The sequence below is a fragment of the Gavia stellata genome, chromosome 30 (genome assembly GCF_030936135.1).
Source record: "Gavia stellata isolate bGavSte3 chromosome 30, bGavSte3.hap2, whole genome shotgun sequence".
NCBI classification, from domain to species: Eukaryota; Metazoa; Chordata; class Aves; order Gaviiformes; family Gaviidae; genus Gavia; species Gavia stellata.
Window position 1 is genome coordinate 732,687 of NC_082623.1, and position 25,029 is coordinate 757,715.

The 25,029-nt window shown below is 46.9% G+C and overlaps 2 protein-coding genes across 2 annotated transcripts in view; both read left to right on the top strand.

The window, feature by feature from the left end:
* Positions 1 to 4,669, top strand: part of KDM5B (lysine demethylase 5B) — a 58,125-nt gene extending 53,456 nt beyond the window's left edge. Inside the window, exons 24-27 of the mRNA XM_059831354.1 lie at positions 795 to 906; positions 2,286 to 2,440; positions 2,955 to 3,281; positions 3,950 to 4,669. Coding sequence (XP_059687337.1) covers positions 795 to 906; positions 2,286 to 2,440; positions 2,955 to 3,281; positions 3,950 to 4,087 — 732 coding nt within the window. The 3' untranslated portion in view covers positions 4,088 to 4,669. The remainder of the gene's footprint in view (positions 1 to 794; positions 907 to 2,285; positions 2,441 to 2,954; positions 3,282 to 3,949) is intronic.
* Positions 4,670 to 14,001: 9,332 nt separating this feature from the next.
* Positions 14,002 to 25,029, top strand: part of IPO9 (importin 9) — a 40,957-nt gene continuing 29,929 nt past the window's right edge. The window contains exons 1-3 of the mRNA XM_059831063.1: positions 14,002 to 14,191; positions 24,149 to 24,210; positions 24,864 to 24,950. Coding sequence (XP_059687046.1) covers positions 14,002 to 14,191; positions 24,149 to 24,210; positions 24,864 to 24,950 — 339 coding nt within the window. The remainder of the gene's footprint in view (positions 14,192 to 24,148; positions 24,211 to 24,863; positions 24,951 to 25,029) is intronic.

Genomic DNA, 25,029 nt, shown 5'->3' on the forward strand with positions numbered 1-25,029 from the left:
TAATCCAACATTCTCATTCCCCCAGAGAAGCTCATAGCAGTAACCACTGGAGTTGGGCTTCTTTGGCACTGGCCGAAGTGTAGAATGTGGAGCTTTTAGATGAGTTTGAAAAATTCACTTGGAAAACAGCTGTGAGAATTGATGAGAGCCAGATTTTGAAAGGGGCCCAGACACTTGAATTAGTGAGGTAGACGATATTTTGGAAGGCATCTGGTGAGATGCCTTTCTGACACTTGTCAGTCCAAAACTAACACTTGCTGAGTTGTGTACGTGGCCTTTGTAAGTAAGCGCACGTTTTGCCGTTGGCACGTCTTCTGTGCAGGCTGAGGTAAAGAGAAGTGCTTCAACACAGTGTGGTGTCTCATTGGATCAAGGCAGTGAGAAATCACTTCTTTACAGTTTCCTCCTCTTGTTCACAATAATATTTACTCAGAGTCAGTTCTAGGGCTGAAGCCCTCATTTCCACAAGTCCAGGATTATCCCTGCAGGGACTCTGCCTGTGTTGTCTCTGATCCACAGGCTCATTCTCCTCTGGTAGAGCGTGCTGCTGCATGTACTAGGGCTAGTTTCTGGTCTCTGGAAATTATTCACAGCTAAGAATTCTGGCATAAGGTTGCTTTTGCTTGTTTCCAGGTGTAGGATGAAGGATTTGGGTGTATTAGATTGAATAGTTTGTAGGAATACAAGATTTAAGCAATTGTAAGAGAAACAAGTTTTGATTCTGTTGCAGTTATTTGACACTTCAAAACTACATGTTTAGTGAAAACATCTATGCATTATGTTTTGTTTTCTAGGTTTCCCAGACAATTGGAGCTATGTCATTCTCCATGCCTCATGACTGGGATAACAGAACCATATATTTACATTCTCCATTTTCTACAGGACAGCACTGCATCCCACTTCATGGTTTGTAATCTTCTCTTTGATTCCTTCCCCCCCCCTCCTCTTTTTTTCTTCCCCCTGTGTTTGGTGGAGAAGAGAGGGTGTCCTGGTCCACAGGAGATGGCTGAGGCAGGCAGGCACGTGACTGTGCAGTGCGTCTGGTTGATTCTCCATCACCTCAGCAGCTTTGGAACTTAATGTCCAGCTTTGGCAGAGGGGTAAAGTTCTCAATGATTCAAACTTCCCACATGTAATGAAAAGATGCGGTGCAGTAGGAGAAGAGGGGTATCAGCCGAGAGTTGACCCCTTCCCACATGCACAGCACGCTTTGGGCTATGGCCGGCCAAATGGGCTGCAGGAGGGGAAATGGAGGGGAGAGACTGTTGAAATTGTGGGAGCTGGATGGGAACAATATAGGGAAGTAGTGCTGGAGACCACATCGTACTTAATCCATAGGACACGAGTCAGCGTAAGTTTTGCTGCAGCACAACTGTCACAAAGACTTGAGTTTTCTTAGCTGCTGTGGCTGCTGCTGTGCTCCAGGTCACTGAGCACAGGGTCTGCATGCTCCCTAGCTCAGACTTTGTGTTTATTGGACTAACACAGATATGGCTATAAATTGTATCATTTTATGACTGTAAAAGAAGCTATTTATCATTTCTTTCCTCCTGATGCATAATGGTCCAGGGACACAGGTCTAGCCTTATCTTTATGTTTTCAAGTCAGTGCAGCTTAGTCCATACTAATAGTACACAAGACGCCTACTTCAGTTTAACGTTAGAGTCAAAATCAAACAAGGCAGTCATTTTTACAACCAGGTTTATTTTTCAGGCCATATTTGAGTTGTACTGAATACTATATTAAAAAGCTGTTATTTACACAATAATTTTGGCCTCCCCTAGCTGTGACTATTTCAAAAGCCCAAGGCAAGTTTGGAAGCTCGGTAGCAGCGGTGGGTGGTGACTGTACGGCAGGACTCAGTTGTGCAAGGCTCATCCTCTCAGCTTTTCTTCCTCTCCTCTCTTGGCTTCACTTATGGATTTCAGTCAGTTTGTTCATCTTACTCCCTTGTTACGTAGTGACGGGACCATCACACTTACTGTAGCTTCAGAAGCAGGAGAAATTGCCAAGAATGATGGCAATTGCTTATCCAGGAAGAAACGCAACCCTGGAAGGGTACTGAGCCACAGTGCAGTAACTTATCTTCCTTTTTATTCCTGCTGTTAAAAATGAGCAGTGAAGAGGGAACAGATAAGAGTTAATTCATACAGTTGCAGATTTAAAAAGGTCTTTCACAGTTTTTTGTATGTGCTACCAGAGAAGAATTTTCATTATCTGTGCAGTTCTGTCAGTGCTGACACTGAAGAATTCCTTTTCTCCTCTCTCCCTGTCTTTCATAATAGTCATTAGCACAGAGCTGGATGAGCTGATGATGGAAGCCCAGCTGCTACAGGTTTCTCTGCCTGAAATACAGGAGCTGTACCAGATCCTATTCACAAAGCAAAGCCCTGTTTTGCAAACAGAGCAGAGGTCATCCGTTGGACCGACAAATGAAAAGGCAAGTGTCTGACAACAGCAGTGAGATTGGGGTCACTTTGGAGTAGAGGCCCTGCCTGAACCCGTAAGATTTACAAAGAGGCTTCTGTGTGTGTCTGTACTTGGACGAAAATGCATTTTCCTTGTTCGAAAGGGGTCAAGAAGTTGACAACTTCACAAACTTGATACAAACTATCTGTGGCCTAATGCATTTTTGCAATTTGAATCTGGTTTTTATGGTCACTCTCTGTATTTTAAATACATCTATCCTAATTTGACTCTGGTCCTGTGTTGAAGAGGCTTTTTGAGAGAGCTGCCTCTGAAGCAGTGGACTCCGAGGCAGGAAAGGAGAATCTCTTTTTCTATAAATTCTGTCACTGGAGTGTGACCCTGTCCTTTGCTCCCCCTACACATCCTGCTTCTGCTGAGAAGGCAGCACTTTTACTTAAGCCTATTCCTAAAAGCGGGATATGGAATTACAGGATAGTGACTGTTAGTTGCATGCTTAAAATTTTGCCAAAATATCTTTCCAATAGAATGAGTGTTGCCGAGGAAAAAAGGATGGAATTGGTTACATGGAGAGAAAACTAAAGCGGCGTTTTGACAAAGAGACCTTCTGTGATGGGAAGAGAGCAAGAGTAAAAAAAGTGAGAACACCCAAAAAGAAGAAGCTGAAACTGAGTCACTCAAAGGATTTCTGCACTAACAAACTGGAAAGAGAGCGGGAGCGTTTCTTTGAGATGCAGCGTTCCAGTGAAAGCCACTTGCTTCCCTCAGACATGTCATTCTCTGAGCAGGAAGATTCTGAGGATGAAGATGCCATCTGCCCAGCTGTGAATTGTCTCCAACCTGAGGGAGATGAGGTCAGTAGAGGCAGACCCGCTGTGGTGTTCTGAATGCTGGCGTCTAGGACATTCAGCTGCCCTGAAACTGTTTGACTGCAGAAGTACTGTGTACAAAGAGAGCACGAGGCACTCAGTAACCCAGAGACAGTGTCTGCCACTGATGGGACACATTTGGTAACAGTCCTTCCCCCCCTTCTCCAAGAGCAGCCATGCAGCTGGACATCGAATCATCCGCATGGAATCGGAAGGAGGTGGTGGGGCTGTGCAGACACCGTATTCATCTGTGCTCTTGAAATAAGGGTGTAGATAGACTTTGTGGGTTGCAGCCTTTCTGTGGAGGGGGGCAGCGCCTTGGAGCTCTGCACAGGTCCATCCATACTGGAAAATAGAGAAGAGGGACGTCCCCAGGTGCCTGGGAGGGCCATGGTGAAGTTGCCATCCACAATTTTGCTGTAGGTGGGGAAGCAACAGGAGGGATAAGGGAAGTGTGCCCTTCTCTCAGCTTCAGAGGAGCTGGACTGGAGGAGTCCAGAGAACAGCGAGCATAAGTTGAATATCCAGCACTAGTCAGTTGTAGAATGGGACATTTTGCACTCATTTAAATAGACTAAGTGCCCAAAAATGACTAATGAATGCTGTATTTGCTTGGTCCTTCTCTGAACACCGGTGTGTCTGTTCTTCATTAGGTGGATTGGGTCCAATGCGACGGCAGCTGCAACCAGTGGTTCCACCAGGTCTGTGTGGGCATCTCTCCGGAAATGGCAGAGAAGGAGGACTACATCTGCATCAGCTGCACTGCGAAGGACTCTCAATATCGGAAGTAAAACTCCCCGTAAACCATTCAGGACTTGAGTAAAGAAGGTTATCAGAGTTTTCCAATAAAGCCGCAGGGGCTGGTTTAAGAACCAGGTTGCAAATGGTGCTACTTCTATCCTTATGGGATCATTTTCCAGAACTCAATTTTTGACACTTTTGTATTTTCCCTTGATCTGTTTGTGGTTGTTGAGGTTTGAGATGCTGACTGTTTAGCAGGGGTTTCCACCATTTTGGAAGGCATTTGGAACATGCACCTTTTATTGTACAGCATTAAATTACCTCTCTGGGATTTACCGGCATATTTAATTCAGCTTGGTTTAGGTGCAAAAAAACCTGCACCACAAATTTTCCAATAAATCCTCTTTTGAGGAAATCCCTGTTTACTCTGTTAACTCTTTGGAGACTTTAGTTTTTTTCCACTTTGTTTTTCGTAGACTAGGTTTATTTATCTGAGCAATAACTTCTATGTCTGGTTTCAGTGACTGGAATGACAATTCTGAACAGCGTGTTGCTTCTAGCATTGGTTGATGTACAGAAAGCAAATGTTAGATCCTAGTGTCACTGATGGCCCCGTGATGTAGAAGACAGGAAAAAAAAAAAAGGTCTGTAAAGTAATTGCCACAGCTGTATTTTGGCTTTCTCCTTTTTTGGGTAGCTTGTATCAAATGTTGCAGTTTATATTGTGGAATAAACCCCTGGTTATGTTATAAAATTAAATGTTGGTGTTTTTAGAGAGCTTGAAATGCAGTTTCATTTCCCTCTGGATCGATACTGATTGCACCAATGGGTTCTCTTATTCAAGAGAACTCCATCTTTAAAAAAAGAAATGCAAAAGCCATGATACTTTCTTACCTCATTTGTATATTCAGGTTTGGAAGGAGAAGGCAGGTAAAAATGTTAGTCACACCAAAAAGAAAAAACCTTTTTCAAGTCTTTTGCAGAGCTTTTCCAAAACTGGTATTATTTGCAGGTTGGGTGAATAAAGGGTCGAAACTGCAATTTGTGACTCGTTGGGGGCAGGAATGGGGAATTCAGGCAGGAGGCAAAGGTGTGGGCTGGCTCCTTCTGCCAGCCTTGTCCAGCTGGCTTCGGAAGGAGAGACTTTCCCCGCAGCGTGCGTTGCAGCTGGTTCAGCAGAGCATGTGCTGGTGGTCGCAGAGCACTCTGCCTGGCCATGGGCAGGCTCCTTTCAGCTGCTTCTGCTTGCATTTGAGGCTGAAATCCTGAGGAATGAGGAAGCTTTTGGACTGGTTATGATTCTATCAAAGACTGTTTAGGGACCTTAGCTGGGGGTGAGAAGGGGCAGGGCAGGTGATGGCATAGCGGTGCTGCCTCAGAGGGGACTTAGACCTCTGAGGAGGAGGGGTGCTTTATTTAAGCCCGCCAGGCACTCCACGTGGGGCTCCGCACGGAATTCATCGGAGAGCAATTGCTAATGCAGAATATAGTTGTTGCTCCTTTGGAAATGGCTTAGTGACAGGGATGTGGCTCCCTGGCCCGCCAAAGGTGGAACTTCTGGAGCTCTGGAAGATGGGAGGTCTAGATCTTTGTATCAGAGAGAGTGCTCTCCTTGCAACGTCCTGTCATCACCAAAAATGTGGCGGTGTTGGTGTTCCCTCCGTTCATCATCAGGAGGAATTTGCTGGTAAATTTTTTCCCTGCTGGTTTTAGACCTTTTCCCATGGGCAGAGGTGCGCAGAGTCACTGGGCATAGGGCAAAGCCTTCGAGCCGTATGTGGCTGGTAGTGACGTGGTGGATCTTTGTGTGGAGTCAGAACTGTGCAGAAATTCGATTTCCCAGAGGGCTGGCTTTGGTGTTTTTGAACACTGAGTATGCTTTTTAGTCGCATGTTGATTTTTTTAACTGTTAGAGCATCTTCAGCCTGGCATAGGTGATTTGTCTAAAATGGTTGGTGTGTGGAGGGAAGACAACCTGACCACACGTACGTTAGTTAAATGTGTATATGCTTCCATAATATGACTTGTCATTTTATTTACTGTAATTACCAAAAGGATGTTTTGTGATTTATTTTTTTAATTTTTTTTTTTTTGGTTGGAAGAAGTCTTTGTGCAACGTGGCCGTAATAGTAAGCTGTGGAAAAAACCTGATCTGTAACAACTTCCTTTTAAAGGGGGCAGATGAAAAAACCTGAAATACAAAGAGCTTGCACTGTGTTTTGATGTAGCTGAAAACATTACAGAAGTTTCTCTTACAGTATCCCTTTTATTTTTTTTTTCATTGAAGAAATGGCTGTTTACCAAAAAGTGCTAGAGGAAATACGATGCAATTAAGTTTAGTGTGATGATTCAGTACAGGACCAAGGGGAAGTTGTCATTTTGTGGACTGTAGGCGCCAAATGAGACCTCTGCGGTCCTGCCTACAAAATTTCTCATGAGGATTAATGAATGCAGTAGAATTAGAGCATGATGTTTTGGAAGTTACCACATCTTTGCTTGAAAATCTTCAAGAAATGGAAAACCCAGTCCCTGGGTGACCTATGCCTACAGTACGAGATGTCTGCTTCAGGATTTGCATTTTATTTCCTGCTGGAATTGTGAGCTCAGGAATGGGTGGCTGGAGGTTGCTGCGGAGGTGGCGGTGCCTGCTGTGCCACAGGGCCGTGCCTGTTGCAGTTCATCCCCATGTGGATACTTCAGGCTGGATTAGGTCGGCGTTTGACTTTGTCGAACTAAATAAGAGATTTGTTGTTTGCTTCAGGGTGGGCTCCTCTGTGCGCATCCCTTGCACGTTCCTCATGAGGGAAGAAGATGAGGGCAGAACATGCTGAGCAGCAGGGTCTGTTAGGATCAGCCATCCCTTTCACCCCTCTTCTTGTCCATCCTAGATTTCCAGAGGATAAACCAAAATAAGCAAAAAAAGGTCCTTCCCACCCCATTTTGCTTAATTTTTTTTCATTTTTTTTATAATGAAGCAACCAAGTACATCAACCTCCCTAGATTGTTCAGATCTTTATTTAATAAGAATAGTTTATGGCCTCTACATTAGTTTAATCATAAAGTAGGACAAAAATCAAATTAATTACCCTACCTGTGGATTTGAGGCTGAAAAATCTGATTTTATTTAAAGCCTGCCGGTACCACCCGTCAAGACATTGGGATTGTATCCATTGTGCCACCTTTAATCCGCTTGATGTGCGCTTTCTCGTGCCACACGAGGAGCATCAGAACAGACCTGTTGTGGTCACGTACAGCACCAGTAAGATACTCGAACTGGAGGAGAGGCAAGGGTTTGGTTCCACCTGTTTCCGGTCTTACACCGAAGCCCACAGTGCTGAGGCCATTGGTGCGCATTTCCAGGACCTAGCTGTAAAGTTCCTGAATTGTTTGAATTGGGCTTTCCAGCACTCTGACCCCCAGCTGAGAAAAGAGCTGTCTGCGGGGCAGCCCTTTGGCCCTGGCTCTCCGTTTCGGAAGCAAACGTAGGATTAAAAGGCTTCGTGACTCCAGCACACGTTGGGGATGCTGTGAATCCAGAGTCGCTGAGACCTGCAGAACCAAAGGCGGAAGGTAGGCAGCTTTGGAGGAAGACTGGAAACAATGGTAACCAGATCGGTCACTCGTGTGCTCTGATCCACAGCGGTGGCCGGGTATCCGCGTGGGTCTGCAGCCTTGGATCTCTGCATAAAGCTGCTTCTGAAGGTGGCAGAAGGGATTTTAGGCAGTTGTGTCAGCACTTGTTAAACAGAGGTGTTGGGAGTGGTGCTGGTCGTCTTCACGCTCTTATACCACCTACCGTGCCACCCATTTTCTCTACTCACACCCCGATAATGCATACACAGGGTTTATTTTCCACAGGCAGAAACTGCTGCTGGAATTACACTGATGGTGTGGTCAGCCCGACCGGCCACCAGCAAAGACAAAAACGTGTGGAACAAAGTACCTTGGGAGGAAAGAGCACACCAAGAATTTGGTATAAACTTCTTGTCTCGAACAGTAAAATAATCCAGTCCTTCCCTTCCCCAGCATCTTTTGGGTGATGGTTTATGCTGAAGACCTCTTCTTTGGGGTGAGAAGACCAGAAAGGTACGCTGTTTAGGGGTTAAAATGAGTTCCAGGTACAGAAAAGGATGTAATTACTTAAGGACAATACATCAGTCCTGAATATTTTATATACAGTTGAAATTCGGGTATACAAACAGAATTGATTCAGGGAGGGGGAATGTTCCCTTCGCAGCCGGGGAGTCGTGTGTTTACATGTTAAATGGCACCGAGAGGGGAAAACCAGATCTGAAATGTCGTCTTTGTGCATTGTGGGACTTCAGCAGTCAGTTGTTGCCCGACCCAAGGACAGGGGTGGGGGCTGTCTAATACTGGCTAAATACGTATATATTCAAGTAAACAATGCAATAACAAACACAGTTAACTTTACAGCTTGACACAGCAGCTCTTTTGTGTTACAGCTGACTGTCATGCGTGGAGGATTGTTTAGGCCTTAGCACACTTCAGGGAACAGGGAGTTAAAGTGAGGGAATTCAGCTATAGGCCAGATCCCTACCAGGGCAGACAACAGATCAACAACGAGCAAGAGCAACGACGAGTGTTTCAGCTGCTGTACCTGCAGTAGGAGATGCTTTTGTAGGACATGACTACACGTGTCACACGGGATTTAGGAAGGGAAGGTCTCCAGAACACACACGCAGGCAGCAGCTACCTGGAAGCAACATGAGCTGAGCTGACTCTTCCATGAGTCTAGAAATGAACGTGCTTTTACAAGAGAAGGGTTGAGGTACAGCCTTGAAAAATAGCTTTTTCCTTTCTTCAGAAGTGAACAAGCTGCATATTGAGAGTTCTCTAGGACGTAAACATGTCAGTCTCTGAAGGCATCAGCCCCACACCAAGAGGAGCGGCAATAAAAATAAAAGCTATCTCCAGAAGAGGAGATAAAGCTGTTACACTGGATTAGTAGTACTGCAGGTTCAACACTCAGTTTCTATTGGAGACAGACAAAAATGGTATCGGTGGGTTCCGGCAAAAAGATCTTGGGTAGAAGGAACAAATATTTTATGAAAAAAAAAAAAAAAAACAACAAACAAAAAAACCAAAAGCACATGTGATGATGTGATATGCTGCTGGGTCCAAAATTCCAAGTGCTGAGAGGAAGGTTTGCTGAAAGGTGGTTGAAAAGAATACTGATGTAATCTAAATTAAAAGCTGTGCAACTTCATGAAGGTACCTTACGTACCTCAGTTTTCCAAGTTTTGAAATGTTGGTTAATCCTACTTACAGTAATGTTTTTAAAGGTACTTGGCTGTTTAATCACAATACTGGGCCGGATTTTATGTGTGTGTGCCTGCTTCCTCAAATCTCTGTGAGCTCGGCATCTAAAAATGTATAAATATTTTATATATTTTATAAGAAGTAGTAAAAACAGTAGCTCCCTGTCTACAGAACATGCAATTTGCTCAAAGAGCATCTCCATCACCCAGGGTTTGTTAAGGACGAACCAGTATTTGTCAGGTTTTGGGCTGCTTCAGTGTCTGTTGGGCTTTTGGGGTTTCATGTTCTTGTTGCTGCCCGGAGTTAAATTTTAACCAAGTGGGGGATGGGTCAGGCGTGTACCATGTAATGCCCCCAATAACGCCTTGTAATTGGGGCTGATGCTGTGCCTATTCCTTGTACTGGCCCGATTTCTCTTGGAGGAGTTTTGCTGGTTACAACAGTCCCATGTCAGCTGCACATCTTTCTGTGGGGTCTTCCTCAGCACGTGTCCGCAGGGGAGCTCAAGGGCTTGTGTGCCTTGCCTGCGAGTTGAAACATCACAGGAAGAAACAAGAAGTTCATCATAAAATATCTTTTCATGCTAAGAACATAATTTTTTTGTGGTGACTCAACTTTCTTCCCTAAATTTAGCATGTCAAAAGAAAAGATGAATATCCAAACCCATTCGGCGTTGAGGCAAAATGCATGGCATTTGAAAGGTGAGCTCTAAGTTCACTGGCTTTGGAGGAAGCATCTATGCAGAAAATGTTTGAAGAGATGGTGCAACGTACAAAACAGATGGGAATTCAAACCTGAAAAAGCCTGAAAGATTCAAATAAATGTAATTTCTACAAATATGGAAGGATGAGTTGGAGCATTCAGAGCAGTTGTATGGTCACTTGAGCAAAAAGAAGGATTATGGGCTAGCCAAGCATTGCTCTTGGATACCCCTCCTCTCCCTAAACTGCATCCTCGTTTTCTGCAAAATGTTAGTAAGCGCAGAGGAAACGGTTTCCATTGTTAAGAAGGGACAAAAATCATCACAAATGCTTGCACAGACATGTCAGTTCTGATGTTAGCCAGCCAGCGCAGGGTGCCAGCGGAAAGTCTGGTAGGATAGTCCTGGGCCTGTCTCACTAATTTTGGTGCAGTTAGGAATTCACTTACGTTTTCCACTAAGCCAAAATACTAGACAGTGCAAAGCTGAGCAGATGACCCTGGGCTAGCGAAGTTACACCCTGTACAAATATGTATTTGTTCCTCCAGCAGAAGCAGCATTTTGGATTGTAAAGAACGAGAGAAAAAAATAATCTTTATTCACGTTGTAGAGATCTCCCTCTGGCACTAGCAATGATGGGGGCAGCCCCGAGGGGTGGGGGTGAGCACACCCTGGCCTTGCTGTTGCGTACCAAGGCCCAGGCTCTGCCTCTGGGTGTGAGCGGTGTGGCTGAAGTCAGCTCTTCCCTCCTCTCCCCACAAAAATACCAACCTAAATTGTTTGTGCCTGTGCACCGACTGGGAATGACTGCTGCTGTCCCCAGCCTGCCTGCTGCCGCCTGGGAGACCATGGCTTGGCACGGGATGCGGGGCGTGCTGGGCGTTGCCTGAGCTTGTGCCCCGGCCCTGTTCAGTTTGGGGGGAAAGATGGGGTCCGTCAGCCCAACTGCCCTAACTTTTGCAGAAGAAAATCTAACTTTGGTGTGAGGGATGTTTTTATAACTAAGTGTTGTGGTGGATTGATTGCACCGAACTGCAGCTGTCCGAACAGCATCTAGTGTAAGCACAGAGAAGCTTCTGGAGAGCAGTTCATGGCACCTCCACTGACTGCCTGTTTCGGATGTGAAGTCACCCTCTGCAGAGCCATCGCTGCCCAGGGGCAGGGAGACACCAGGCAGGGCTGGGGCGGTGACGGGAAGGGCCCCAGCCAGCCTAAGGGCTGTGCCGAAGGAAGGAGCTCCCGCTCTCACAGGGGGCTGTGGATTAGTGCTAAAACGGGGTTCCTGTCTGGTCAGCAGTTTGGCTATCCGGCCCTTGTGCTGGCGGAGGGGAAGGGCTGGAGCGAGGCAGGATGGGAGGCAGCACTGGTGTGCAGCGGGGCACTCGCCTCCGAACTGTGGCTGCTGGGAGCTGAACCCAGTCTTGTGTTTCTGTAGTATCTTGAGTTGCTCTTTCTACTCATAGAGAAAATCTTGAACTCAGGTTGCAAAAGTTACATGTGTGATTTATACGAGCATTCGCTTGCATTGCTCTTGAGGAAAAACGTTTAAAAATGTATTGGTGGGAGAGAATGTGACTAGACACGTTATCCCAGAGGAACGGACTCCAGCTCGGAAGAGGTTGGCAAAGCTGGCTTGAAATACAACAAAGTACAGAAAAAGAGCGATGGGTGGATGGGAAATGGATGTCTCTAAGAGGGGAACAAGGACTTGTGCACAAGCGATGAGGCATGCTTAATTATTAAATAGCACCAGGACAAGACTAAAAACCAAATACTCATAGTGGTAGCACAACTATCACCAGGTAATTACTTGATAACCCTCAAGTAGCTTTCAAGTAGAAAGTGTTGTGGGCAAGGAAAACAGTTCCTCAGGGCGAACAGAATAACGACAGGCTTTGGAAAGCGAAGCTCCCCCAAGCTGGAGCAAGTCTTAAGTCATAAGACACCTGTAGGGAAGGAGTTAAAAGTGCATAATGCAGCCAGTGGCGGCATGGGGATTAGTTAATGTGACTGCTGTCTCTGTCGTGCTTCCCAGGCTCACCCGTGGTACTGGATGGTGACGGTGTTTAAATACAAATCATTGTCGTACTCCTGGGGGTCTTGCTGCGGAGGAGGAACGACCAAATAGCCACTTGGTTCAGAAAAATCCCCAGGAGACCCACGCTCCAAGGTGTGTGGAACCTACTTACTCCGACCTGTAAGCACTGTGCCAAAATGCAACTCCATCACCATCCCTCATGCAAGAAGTCCCTTTTGTATGTGTTAATACTGCTTTTTGGTACCTGTAATGATTTGTAAAATTGCTTATACTTCCTAAATAAACAGTTGTAGAAAACAGAGATGGAAACAGAGCAGTACTTTGCTCCCCTGCGTACGTGTGGCTTTAGTTTTGCTCACAGCTCAAGACCATCTACAGCTGCCTCGTTCCTGACTCACAGTGATGGTAGCCCGCTTTCTTTTGCTTCCCCTGAGCATCACGTACAGCGCTATTCAAACCTGAATCAAGAACTTGAGGCTTAATTTACCTTCCAGCTCTGGCCTGGAGCAGCATGCCTGTAGCCTGAGCCTCCTCCTCTGCTGTCGCAGTCAGGCTGGCGGCCTCGGGGACGAGAGCAAAGCTGCTCGCAGGGTCGGGCCCGTCCCTCGTGCTCAAGCTGCTCTGGGCCAGAGGGGCCATCACGGTGCCCTGTGAAAGTGCTGCCTTGAAGCAGCGCCACGACCCATCCCCACAGAATCACTACGGTTGGAAAAGACCTGTAAGATCATCAAGTCCAACCTGGAAAAAAAAAAACAAACCAAAAAAAAAACCCAAAAACCCACCACACAACAACAACAAGCCACAACCCACCCAACACCACACAGCACCATGTCCATCAAGCTACATCCCACAATGCCACATCCACACGCTCCTTGAATATCTCCAGGGAGGGTGACTCTACCACCTCCCTGGGCAGCCTATTCCAGTGTTTCACTACTCTCTCAGTAAAGAACTTTTTCCTAATATCCAGCCTGAACCTCCCCTGGCGCAACTTGAGGCCATTTCCTCTTGTCCTGTCACTCATCACTTGGGAGAAGAGACCAGCACCCACCTCACCACAACCCCCTTTCAGGTAGTTGTAGAGAGCGATGAGGTCTCCCCTCAGCCTCCTCTTCTCCAGACTGAACAACCCCAGCTCCCTCAGCCGCTCCTCATCAGACTTGTGCTCCAGACCCCTCACCAGCTCCGTCGCCCTTCTCTGGACACGCTCCAGCACCTCAATGTCTTTCTTGTAGTGAGAGGCCCTCACACCTTCTGCGCAGAAATCAGGGGCAGAAGCAGGGTGGGAAAGACTCAAACCTCTTCGTATGCCACCACCTCGACGCCTCTGCAAGGAAACCTTGTGCCCGAGGGTGACCTACAGACTATTTAAAAGCAAAATTAAGCTGTTTCGGCCCAAGGGGCTCCATCTGGCCCTTCAGCGCAGACCCCCCAGGCCCTGAACACTGTCACCCAGCTCCTGAGGGCTCTTCAGGGCTCGCGGTGGGTGCTCCCCATCGACACGGGTGGGAAAACACGGTCTGAGGGACTAAACGCTTTTCCCAGGCTCAGCCTGACCGCTGGCTCCCGCCATGACAGGAACTCCCCAGCTCTGAGGAGACGCTCGGCTCTGAAGCACGAAGGGGTCCCTCAGGCTCCTGCTCCGGGGTCCGCTGGGCTCCCCCTGGGGCCGAGGCAGCGCCCGGGCTCCCGCAGAGCGCCCTGAGGGCGCTCTGCGGGAGCCCGGGCGCTGCCTCGGCCGCTGCTCCGCGGGGGACTGCGCCGCCATTCCCTTCCCCTTCCCGCCACAGCCACCGGTCCCGCCGCGCCGCCGGGGGGCGCTGTGAGCGGTGCGCCGAGCCCCACCGCCCTCTCTCTGAGGCGTGCGTGCGTGCCGTGCGTTTGGCGCGCGCGGCGGCCCGTAGCCCGCGCGCGGCGGCGGCGGCAGAGCCGGGGGGGGGGGGGCGATGGCGGGCGCGGCGGCAGCGGGAGGAGGCGGCAGCAGCGGCGGTGGGCCGGGACCGGGGCCGGGGCCGGGGCCGGTGGCGCAGGGGTTGAAGGAGGCGCTGGTGGAGACGCTGACGGGGATCCTGTGCCCGGTGCAGGCGGTGCGCGCCGCCGCTGAGGAGCAGGTGAAGGTGCTGGAGGTGACGGAGGGTGAGTGAGGGCCGGACCGCGCTGAGGGGAGCGGGGGAGCGGGTGACGGTGTCCCGGTGGGGAAAGGCCGCCGCCGCCTTCCCCGGTACCGGCGCCTCGTGGCCCCGCGTTGGCCTCGGCCAAAACTTCTATCTTCAGCTCGGGCTGGCGGGGAGCGGACGGCGGCGGCGGCGGCTGTAGGCGGGTGCCCGGTTTCCCGTGAGCAGCCCCGGCCCTGCCTCAGGAGTTCAGCTGCGGGTTCGTCGTGTCCGGCCTGCAGCGGAGGTCTCCGGGCGAAGCCGCAGCAGGGTTTCTTCAAGGCACCGCTCTCCTCAGTGGGGCAAGAGGGAAACGGGTGTGGGGCAGCGCTGGGAACGCTGCGGGACGGCGTGTTGTTGTGCGAGAGCCGAGTGGCCGAGGAGCGCTCTGAGCTCGCTACTGGTAGGACACGGAGGGGGAGGTGGGGTGGCGAAGCAGCAGGCCTGTTGCTTTGGGGCACCTCTTTCCACCGGAGCCGAAGTCTCCAGGATTGCTCACAGGATGGTCACGGAGAGCGTTCCCGCAGCGCGTTTGTCTGCAGTCCGTGTCCCGCTCCCCCAGTGATCCCCTCCACCTCTGGGTGCGTGTGCCCTCGTGCACGTGCCTGCGTCCTGCAGGTCGTCATCTGTACGTGGTGTGGTTTAGGTTGAGTGTGGTCAGGACGTAGCTGTACCCTGGTCTTGTGTGAAACTCCTACGTCAGGACTCCATTGTGCCTTGTGGAGAGCTGAGGACATGCGAGGCGCTGGAGCCGGATGGCAACTGGCCTATGGCGTTGAAAAGACAGAGCTTAAAAGAGCAAGCGCCCCAAATTCAGGCAGTGTCTCTAATTATTCCATTGCTCATCTGGCCTTTTTACGGTGACACTAAGCTCGTTCGTGCACTCGCTGCTTTTCCGGAGGGGAAGCTTAAAAACCTGTTGATGGTAATGTTTTATTTCACTTCAGCTCAAATTTTATGACCCATCCCAAAGAACTGCAATTTGTAGAAACCGCTGGAAGATTTGCAGATAGTCTGCCGTGATGGGAGCCGGGCGCTGGAGAGCGTGGCACTGCAGCCCTCAGCTGTAAGTTGCGCCTGTGGCCTGGCAGCTTGATGGGCTGGTTGTTCGTGGACCCTCCTGGAAACTTTGCCTTTGTCTGATTTTGCTATTCTGAAAGCGTTTCGTGAAGTATTTTAAAGTCTTTCTGCTCCTGAACTTCAGCTCAGAAATGTTATCAAAGGAAGTTTATGGTAAAGAGAAGGAAGGTGTAAGGGCGTGACTGGGTCAAGAATAGTGTTGTGATAATGTTACTCTGGAATCAGACTGGGGCAATGAAAGGAAGGCAAATTGTTTGATAAAATGTTTCTTGTTGTGCAGTCCCTTAAGGTGTGCTTGTAACACTCTCAGGTTAAGTCTTCCTTGATTCATTGCCAGGAAATCTGTGCTATTGGAGGTTTTAATGAGTGATTTGATGGCATTGCAGTAGCACAAGTCTTAGAAATGCTGTGAGGTTCATTGACCCATAGAGCCTTTGCCTTGCAAAGCTACTACCATCACCATGCTCTTCAGTGGCAACTTGTTTTTCCCCACAGTCTGAATCTTACCACAAAAAATGAAGACAAGTTTGTGTAATGCTTTGGGTAACAGTTTTCCAGGAAAGAATATTTTTGAGGGCTCTAGGTGATGGATGTCCCTAAGGTCCCTTTGAGAGCCCAGGAATGAAACAGAATTACATTTGGTGGGTAACATTAAGGGCAAGAGGAATGGAGTCATCTGCGCTTCTATTTCTTCGCTGTTTTGCAAATATCCTAAAGCCACCCAATACTTCTCTGCGGTTGCAATCCCAGAACCGCACAGGTCTGTTGCAGGACCTGTACGCGTGACCTGGAGGAGGCTGCAGAATACCCTCTCGTGCAGGTGCAGGTGACGCCGAACTGGAGGGGGAGGTGGTCGATGTTCTTGAGGGCAGGGCTGCTGTCCAGAGAGCCCTGCCGGAATGGACCAAGAGGAACCTCCTGAAATTCAGCAAGGACAGATACCACGTTCTGCACCTGGGATAGGAGAACCCACTGCTGAGATGCAGGCTGGGCGCTGCCTGGCTGGGGAGCAGCTCTGTGGCAAAGGGCCTGGAAATCCTGGTGGCTGGTGAGCTGGACAGGGCCAGCAGTGTGCCCTGGAGGCCACCTGCATCCTGGGCTGTGTGAATAGCATCAGAGGCAGTGATCAGCCCTCTCCAGTCAGCACCTGATAGACCACACCTAGAATACTTGTCTGGTTTTGCTCCCGCCTCCCTAGTAACAGAAAGACGTAGATGAACGGGAGTGAGTTCAGCAAAGGGCCATGAAGTCAGTTGGGGAACTGCAGCACTTGCCATTTGAGGAGGTGCTGGGCGAGAGGGGTGTTCCAATATGGAGACAAGAGGGTTTTGGGGGGTGGATTTGACAGCAGCTTCTGGTAACTATGAGGAGGTTATCAAGACACTGGGGAATGGGAGAGAATGGAGGAAAACAGGCACAAACTGAAACAAGAGGTTCAGAGTGGATATAAGGAGAAATTTTTTCACTGTGAGGAGAGCCAAGCTTTGGAGCAGATTGTCCAGAGAAGCTGTGCTGTTTCCATCCTTGAGTATCTCCAAGACCTGCCTAGAAAATGCTGAGAGCAACCTGATCTGATGCTGCTTTGATCACAGGGGTTGGACTGGAGACCTCCTGAGGTCTCTTTCAGCTGAATTATTCTGCGCTTCTGTGATTCCTTCTCTCTTGTCCTAGTCAAGCAGCATGGGAGGAATAAGCTATGTTCTCCTTTCTGTACTGCCTTTGGTATGGAGGAAGGTGCAAAAACCAAGAGGAGGAGCTGAAGGAATACAGTGTTTGCCAACACCATACTATTGAGGTAAAGAAATGTAATCAATCATGTGTGTCAGAAGTACTTCAAAGAAACAAGAAATGTCATAGCATTAAGCAGTGTAAAGAAGATGCTGAAAGTAGAAGTGAGGGCAGTAGAAAAGAGCACAAATATTGGCACTTTTAATGAAAAATAAATGAAGGTAGGCAAAAAAAATGAGGAAAAAGTTGTTAAAGACCTAAAAACTTATGATGCTTTCAAATGTAGCAGAAGCAGAAAGCATCTCAGAGATGTTCATAGCCAACAGGTGACGGAAGTGTGCAAGGTACATTCAAGGAGTATAGGGCTGCAGAAAAGCTGAATTCCTTGTGTTGGTGTTGACTTAACTTGCCGTGTTGAAGGGCATCTACAGGAGACATGCTGGAGAATCCATGTCAAGTTGAAGCATGATTAGAAGCAGTTTCACTTATCAGTTTACTTTAAACAGCAAGTGCTGCAGCATGGTTCCCCAAGAGTTTTAAAGGGACTCAAACATTAAGTTACTGTGCTACGAATTGTGCTGTAAAACTTGCCACTTAAGGTTGCTTAAATGTAAGCTGGTAAACACGGGACAGCTTTTCATAAGGCTAAGGTGAGGATCAGAGGGGTGGATTGGGATTGTTAGAGGTGAGTCGGTGTAGCTTTTGCACTGCCTGCAATGGTTAAAATCACGTCAAAAATTGGAATGAGGAGAGCTGGGTACATGAGATTGTTGTGGCAGAGTCTATCCATGTTTAATAGAAGAGCTGTTCGAAGGAGTCCTGGGGCTGCCAAAAAGCTTTTAGAAAATTCCCTTACTGAAACTCTCTGAAGAAACTAAACTGCTGCGGACAGCTCTTGAATTAATAACCGATTAAAAGCTTGAAGACGGGGTAGAAGTGACTGGTTGTGTTTCATGCTGCAGGGAGATAATCAAGAGTCCCACGTGAAGCTGGGCTGCTCAGCACATCCGTACATGATGTGGAAAAGAGTGAATAGTGGCATGGCAAAGTTGCTGATAGTGCTGTTCTGTTCAGTCTGGTTGGAGTGAGAATCAGTAGCAAAAATTACAGAATGATTTCACAAGAGTGAGTTGAGTGTGCAAACGGTAGGTGGAGGTCACTGTTGGTCAGCAAAGTAATGTTCGGGGAGGAGGAGACAGCCCAGATGATACCTTAAAAAGTAGCGGGCTGTCCTGACTATTGCCACTGGGAGAAGAGATCCCATTGTCAATGTGGAGAGTTTCCTGAAAATACCCATTCACTGCTCTGCCGTGCTCTGAAAGCCAAATGGACCGTTAAGGAGGGAACAGAGAACAAAGCGCGACATAAATTCCTCATGCCTCTGCAGTCCAAGCGCCGCATGCATTACTGGCTTGCTGCTCTCTGGAGGGATAAAGCAGGGCAGTAAAAATGCAGCACAGAGACATTCACAGAGGTGTGGAAAAGCTTCTGTTCTCAGAGGGAGTGAATACATTGACTTTTCTGCTTGGGAAAGAGCAGAGATGGGGACTCTAAAATTGTAAGTGACAGAGAAGGTGAGTGAGGAGTGATTATTTGTGACTTCTCATAAATCTAGCATGAGATGAAAATGAATCTGAAATCTGAGAAGGAAGTAGGTTGTTTCCTCCAGAGTGCAAACTATGGAACTCATCACTGTTGGTTGTTAGAGGTAGAAATGGTTTAAAAATGGTTTGACATTCCTGGAGGAAAAAACTCATCAAGAACCATTAAACACATTGGTCAGATGCAACACCTGCTTCAGGAGGTTCCCAACACCAGGATTTCCCAGGGGGGTGTGTTGGGGGAAGCGTTGCTCTGCCCTCACCTCTTTTCTTAAGCTGCTTGTAGGTTGGATTGTGTAATACGGTTCAGCCAATACAGCATTTAGCTCTCCCCATGTGTTGTGTGCTGCCCCGCACTAGCACCCGCTCTGCTCCATGCAGGGTTTAGCCAGGTTGGGATGGTTCAGTTTTTTGTGAGGATGCAGTCGAGCTCCCTGAAGCACGCTGATAGTGGATTTGGCCAGTGCTTGTACAAGGGGATGGGTAGAAATGCACAGTCAGAGGTGAGCCTCTGGAACAGGCTGAACTGTCCAAGAGGAGTCTCCTGAGTGACTCGATGCAGCTGTTCTGGCGGAATACAGGACATCAGCTCTGGAGTAAGGACACTGTGGCAGTTTCTTCCTGCCATGTCACCCTTTAGCAACGTCCAAACATGTCCCCAGCGACTCAATCTCCTCCCTGCTTCTGCATCTTCTGTCTGCTGAGAAAGTGTGGGAATAAACACCACCTGAGAGCTTGGGGATGGGAGATGCATTCTTGTCGGTCTCCAGAAAGGTGAGAGTTCACCTGGTGACCTTTGTTGTCTCTAGGTTTTAATGGAACATAAATAAAAGCAATGTCTGAGACTGTTCAGGGTGAAGGCAGGAGAAATGAGAGCTCTGGATTGTGGAGCGGTACTGCTGTGTGTGCGTCTAACTTGACTCGACTCCGCCATTGATTTATTCCTGGTGAAGTTGGGATGGTGATTCCGTTCCCCCTTTAGCTGGTCTGTCCAGGTAACATCCAATGCCACCTCTCATGGTATACGTGTGTGCGCTATGGCTGACGTCATATGACTTGAGGATAATTCCATAATGTGTAAAAATAATTTCTTTCTCTAGCTCTTCCTATATCGGAGAACGCGTACGGAGGCCAAGCCATCTCCGGGAATGTCAGAGCAGGGACAGTGTCACTCTGAAGGAGGTTCATGTCCCCCAGGAGGGTTCATTCTTCAACCTTGTTAAGAGGAGCAATGTCTGTAACACAGTCCCTAAATTATGCTGATAAGGAGTTCTAATGCCAACTTCTTATACAGTTGAAAAATACTGCTCCCCGCATGCCTGGTTAGATAACGAGTTTGATGTTCAATGGTGACGGTATTAAGTCTGAGCTCTTTGCTCTTGTGCTCTGGAAGTGCGGTGGTGATAGATGGATGGCTCCAGGCTGGAGATTGCCTTTCTTTTGCCTGTCTACGCTTTGTGTTTCTGTTTGCCCTTTTTGCAGGTAGAAAAGACGTTTATAGGGCTGTCTTAGCATGGCTTATGTTGTGACATCTTGTGTATGTCCTTTGCAAGGTCGTTTGTTACCAGAAGCTGAGATACGCAGGTGGCTGTGAAGATGGTACTGACCTTGGCAAATTGACTCGTGTCAATCTGGGCATGCTGACCTTCTTTAAAGTTTCTTGTCCACCTTCTTTGAGACTAGTCCTGTGCAGGAGACAGCCAATGTTTTGATTTGAACATGATCTCAGATTTGAATATTGGCTTTATGGGTCTTGTAAGTGTTCTTTTAGTGTCTTCCCTTCCAGACTAGGTGGCTCAGCACATTTAGTTCGATGCTTTAAAACTCCATTGATTCTCTGATGATATTTGCATGGTACGGTTTGCTGTCTGTATCAGGAGAACAGCTGTGGGTACAATGATAGTATGAAACTCGTAGCATCACTTGTGCTTCACCAGTTCAGTATGTTTTTGCTTATGGTCAGCTCCTTCCTGACGTAACTGTTTTGATGCATATGGTGTCAAGAGCAATTTCTGTGTTGTGTTGGGTGCCTCCTTGAATACATGATTTTATGCCATAAAACTGAGTATTGTGTGGAAGGAGGGATTCTGGAGAATCTACAAACATGACCACAATATGTGATTGTACGGGTGGTCTCTTGGCTGTAACTTGAATTATAGTAGAGTGGATGATGGGCAGAAATGGGTGGAAATCCTGCAAATGGGTAAATTACACTGAATTTTTCACAGGAGTTAACATTTTAACATGGAACTGAATTTTTAACAGGGAAATCGAAACAAGGAATGGCTGTGTTGGGACACGAGATATCTGACTTTCAGGAAGAAAGGGTATTCATGGCAGCAAATGCTGTTATTTGCACTGTGAAATGCTGCAGACATGTTGAGTGTAGTGAGAAGCTGTGAAGAAGGGATTTCAAGTGAGATACCTAAAGCCATCACAGATGCTGGAGAATACTGGCCTTAATCTTTCTGTCCTTTGCTGAGAAGTAAGGAAAATACAGCTGTAATTTTCAGAGGTGTGTTGAAAAACAGAGTGCTTTTGGAGTAGTCATTGAGCATCATGATGGATGCTGAAGAAGTTTCCTCAAAGAAGCACATTTGTAGTGTGTAAAAATTATGGCTAAGCATTAGCTACGTACTTGGTATATCTTCCTGGTCTGCCTGCAGATGCCCTCCATGCTCTGCTCTGGTCTGACCTCGTGGCTAACACTGCTTTGGGCAGGAGGTTAGGCAGGATGACCTCCTGAAGTCCCTTTCAACCCAAATTACTTTGTGATGATGTTATTGAAAACCAGTCCTGTGGAAAACGTTGCCTGCGCCTGTGTCGCTGAAGACTGCGATGCACGAGGGATGGGCAGATGTTGCCTAAAGGGAACTCAATTTCTGATGCTGCTGCGGTTGTGAGATCTGGTTTCTGCAAACTGAACGTTGTTTTAATTTGGTGTGTCAGCGGCCATGGGGCAGTGGATTCACTTGGGTTGGCTGCAGCAGCTGCCATGGCCTCTCCCTCTGCCAGACCCTCTCTGCCCCCAGCAGAGACAACCAAAAGGGACCTGTAGCAGCTCCTGAACCAGCTTTGTATGGATGTAGTGAGCTGGACTCAGTCAGTGCTGGCCCACTTCAACAAGGAAGGATGTGAAGTGCAGTGATTCACTAGAAAGTCCTGCTCATTTATTCCTCCCTGCTTGCTTAATACTATTTTTTGGTTTGGTCCAGCTTAATTTCTCCAAAAAGTTGGGGGTGAAGAGGTAGTAGGTTACGTAAACTGGTTATGTGGTAGGTGGAGCTTGGTTGTGAAGGAGGAGAGTTGGATTTCACTAATATTGAGGTAAATGGAGAGGAGAAGCAGAGCTGGGAGGAAATGTGTTTGCTCTGTGTTCTCTATGCCAGGCCCGTCATTAGAAGTCTCTAATCTTTTGGTTTTACAGACTTTGTCTTGGGAAGAAGACTTGATGTTTCTGATATCTCAAATCTACAAAACATAAGTGGAGGAAGTACTTACGAAGAGATGCATTTGAACTGCAGTTGCCCATTATAAAAATAGAAAGTTTCCCCAACTGGGAAAAAAACAATAAACCAATTCTTTGAGACGAGAGTGAGCTATACAACAATCAGCGTAATTTCAATCCCTGGAAAGATTCTTGGACCAGCTCATTAAACAGCTTGCCAGTGTCTATAACATAATAGGATAAATAGATGCTACAGAGCTAATACAGTTTTATATGATCTGTTCTCGATAATCCATCTAATTTTTGTTTGATGGGAGAGCTGGCTTATTGCTTAAACAAGCAAGCGCTGGGTATGAATGATCTGAGTTCAGCAGGGTTCCTGATATGAATTTGCCACAATGGTCATTTATCAGTTAAGAACACAGAGTTTTGTAATATTTTAAGATGCACAGTTGGCTGAAAACCTGTGCTTAGTGTTGTTATCTGTGGCTTATTGTGAAACCCAGGGGGCTTTTAAGACAGCTCGTGGTTGCTGCAGTAGTGAGGACACCTCTAGTTTACTAATGACAGCACTGCAATCTGCTTGGAGAGCAGAATTAAAAAGATGTTGGAAAATTGGAGAGATGGCCTGAAATAATTGAAACAAAAATCAAGTGCAGAGTACCATATGTAAAGGAAAAAATCAAATGCATATATGCAACCAGATTTAAAGGTTGCAAAATAGAGTCACAGTAGTGAGTTGCAACTATGTGAAGGTGTTGCATTTATTCTGGCTTCATAGTTCATTTATACCCTTTAAAAATGTGGCTGAAATGCAATGCCATACTCGAGTCTGGAATATTGCAGACAGCTAGGAGAGTAATTACTGCTACAGTTAAGAGGAGTATTATGTTAACTACATCTCAGAATGAGGCTCCCTGCTTTTGCAGCTAGGATAACAGGGTTTTTTTCCTCTTTTTTTAAAATGCATGATCTGTGAAGAAAGGTTGAAGGAACTGGCCATGTTCAGTGTAAGCATGGGAAAGTGAGAGGCAATTATCTCCCAACCGAGAAAAGCCTCTTACAAGTGAGGTGGATATTAGGAGAAACTCAGATAACCACATTTGTGAAGCACTCAAATATGCTGCTAAGGAAAGTTGCAGAACTCTCTCAGAAGAATTTTCAAGATGTTTTTGTCAGGGACGCTGTAAGCACGTTTATCCTGTTGTGGGAGTCAGGTTGTGCTAGCGGGACCTCAGGGCATGCCTTCTGCTCTACAGTTTCTAGAACTAAAACCTCACAAATGCATTTCTTAAGCTGACTGGCAAAATTAAATGAAGTATTTAGTACAATTATCAGCTACCCGGAACTTAAAGTTGCAATTTTAAGCAAATTTATCGAGGCATATGGATTTACCATACCAGAACAGCTGCTCTTCCTGGGTTTTATTTCCTGCATTCAGTCATCAACAGAATTGGTACAAGCGTTTTAATTTTGCCTTTGTTACAGAACTTGCTTGGCAACTAAAAGAAGCTCTTGCTTTTTCTGGACAAATTTCTTACTGGAGAAGGTCCCGCAGCCTGAACGATTGTACAGGCAGTTTCTGGTGTCGGTGTGCTCGGGAAGGCGCCTGGTGCGTTCTGAGCTGTCTTAGGGTGTGTTTTGGGACAGCTGAAGTGATGTTTCCAAATCACTCTCTGGATGAACCCGGCTTGTCCGAAAAGGGACTGCTGGCTGGCAGTCTTCTGTCTTACCCCATCCACACATCCCTCGTGTAGGGACTTGACTAATGATGTCACGTTGTAGATAAGATTTTTTTTTTAAAGTTGTAAATCATTTGCTTGTTATTAATCTGCGTTGCAAAATTTTTTGCCCACGAGAAAAAGAAATAAGATGCTGAGAAAATAAATAAAGTTTGTGCAGAGAGCACAAGGGAGAATTAATACTCGTGATTCATTTGAGTAGCTGTGCTTTGGAATTGTCTTCTCCTTCCCACATATGAATCATTCAATTGGTATGATGTCTTTCTCCAAAAATCTTGATGAGTTTTGCTGTGTGGGAATAAAAGTTATGATGCCAACATTCTTATTTTTTTTTCTTGCAGAATTTGGTGTTCATTTAGCAGAACTGACTGTAGATCCCCAGGGAGCTCTGGCCATCCGTCAGGTGAGTTTACCTGGAACTGTAGAAGGAATTTAGATGGTAGTTTCCTTGGGTTTTAAAATATTTTCTCATGTTTCCAGGTGAAAAATTGAAGGTAGCTTTCCATTACTGCTTCTCCATTTTCTTTTACATTTCTCTAGAGCCGTCACTTTCTCTTTTAACATTATTCAGGTGTTATAAGCTTACCTTTTTTGAAAATTGTGCATTTTGGACTTAATAAACCTGGTGCTAAGACAGTACTGTGCTGGGAGTGGGCACAACTTATTAGTGGATGGTAGGCATCAGCAAGCAGAAGTGTGACTTGTCTTTGCAGCAGCTTTTTATGTAGGTGTTTTCCTCCTTGAAAAGGAAGCTTAGGTTCTGTATTTCTTTAGTTTCCATGTGGCCTGTATCTTGTGCCTTTTTAGAGGTGGGGAAATAAAGCCACTGCCTTGTGTCAGTGCTGTACCCGCCATCATTGCTCAGTGAATGACCATCAGTTCATCTTTTTACTGCGGTAACTTTTTTTGTCCGTTTCACAAAGATTTTGCGTTTTTGGCAAGCCCTGTCGCCCCTCTAAAAGCAGCATGATGGGATGGGAGACTGAGCAAACGGGTCAGGGGTGACACTGTTGTTGCAAGTTTTGTTACTGATTCTTGACCTCTCTTCTAATACAGCTAGCATCTGTCATTTTGAAACAGTATGTGGAAACTCACTGGTGTTCTCAGTCAGAAAAGTTTAGACCTCCAGAGACCACAGAAAGGGTAAGATTTGGTTTCATGTTGTCTACATCGAGACACTTTATCCATCAAGAGTATTAATTTTGTAGGTGGTTTAAATAGT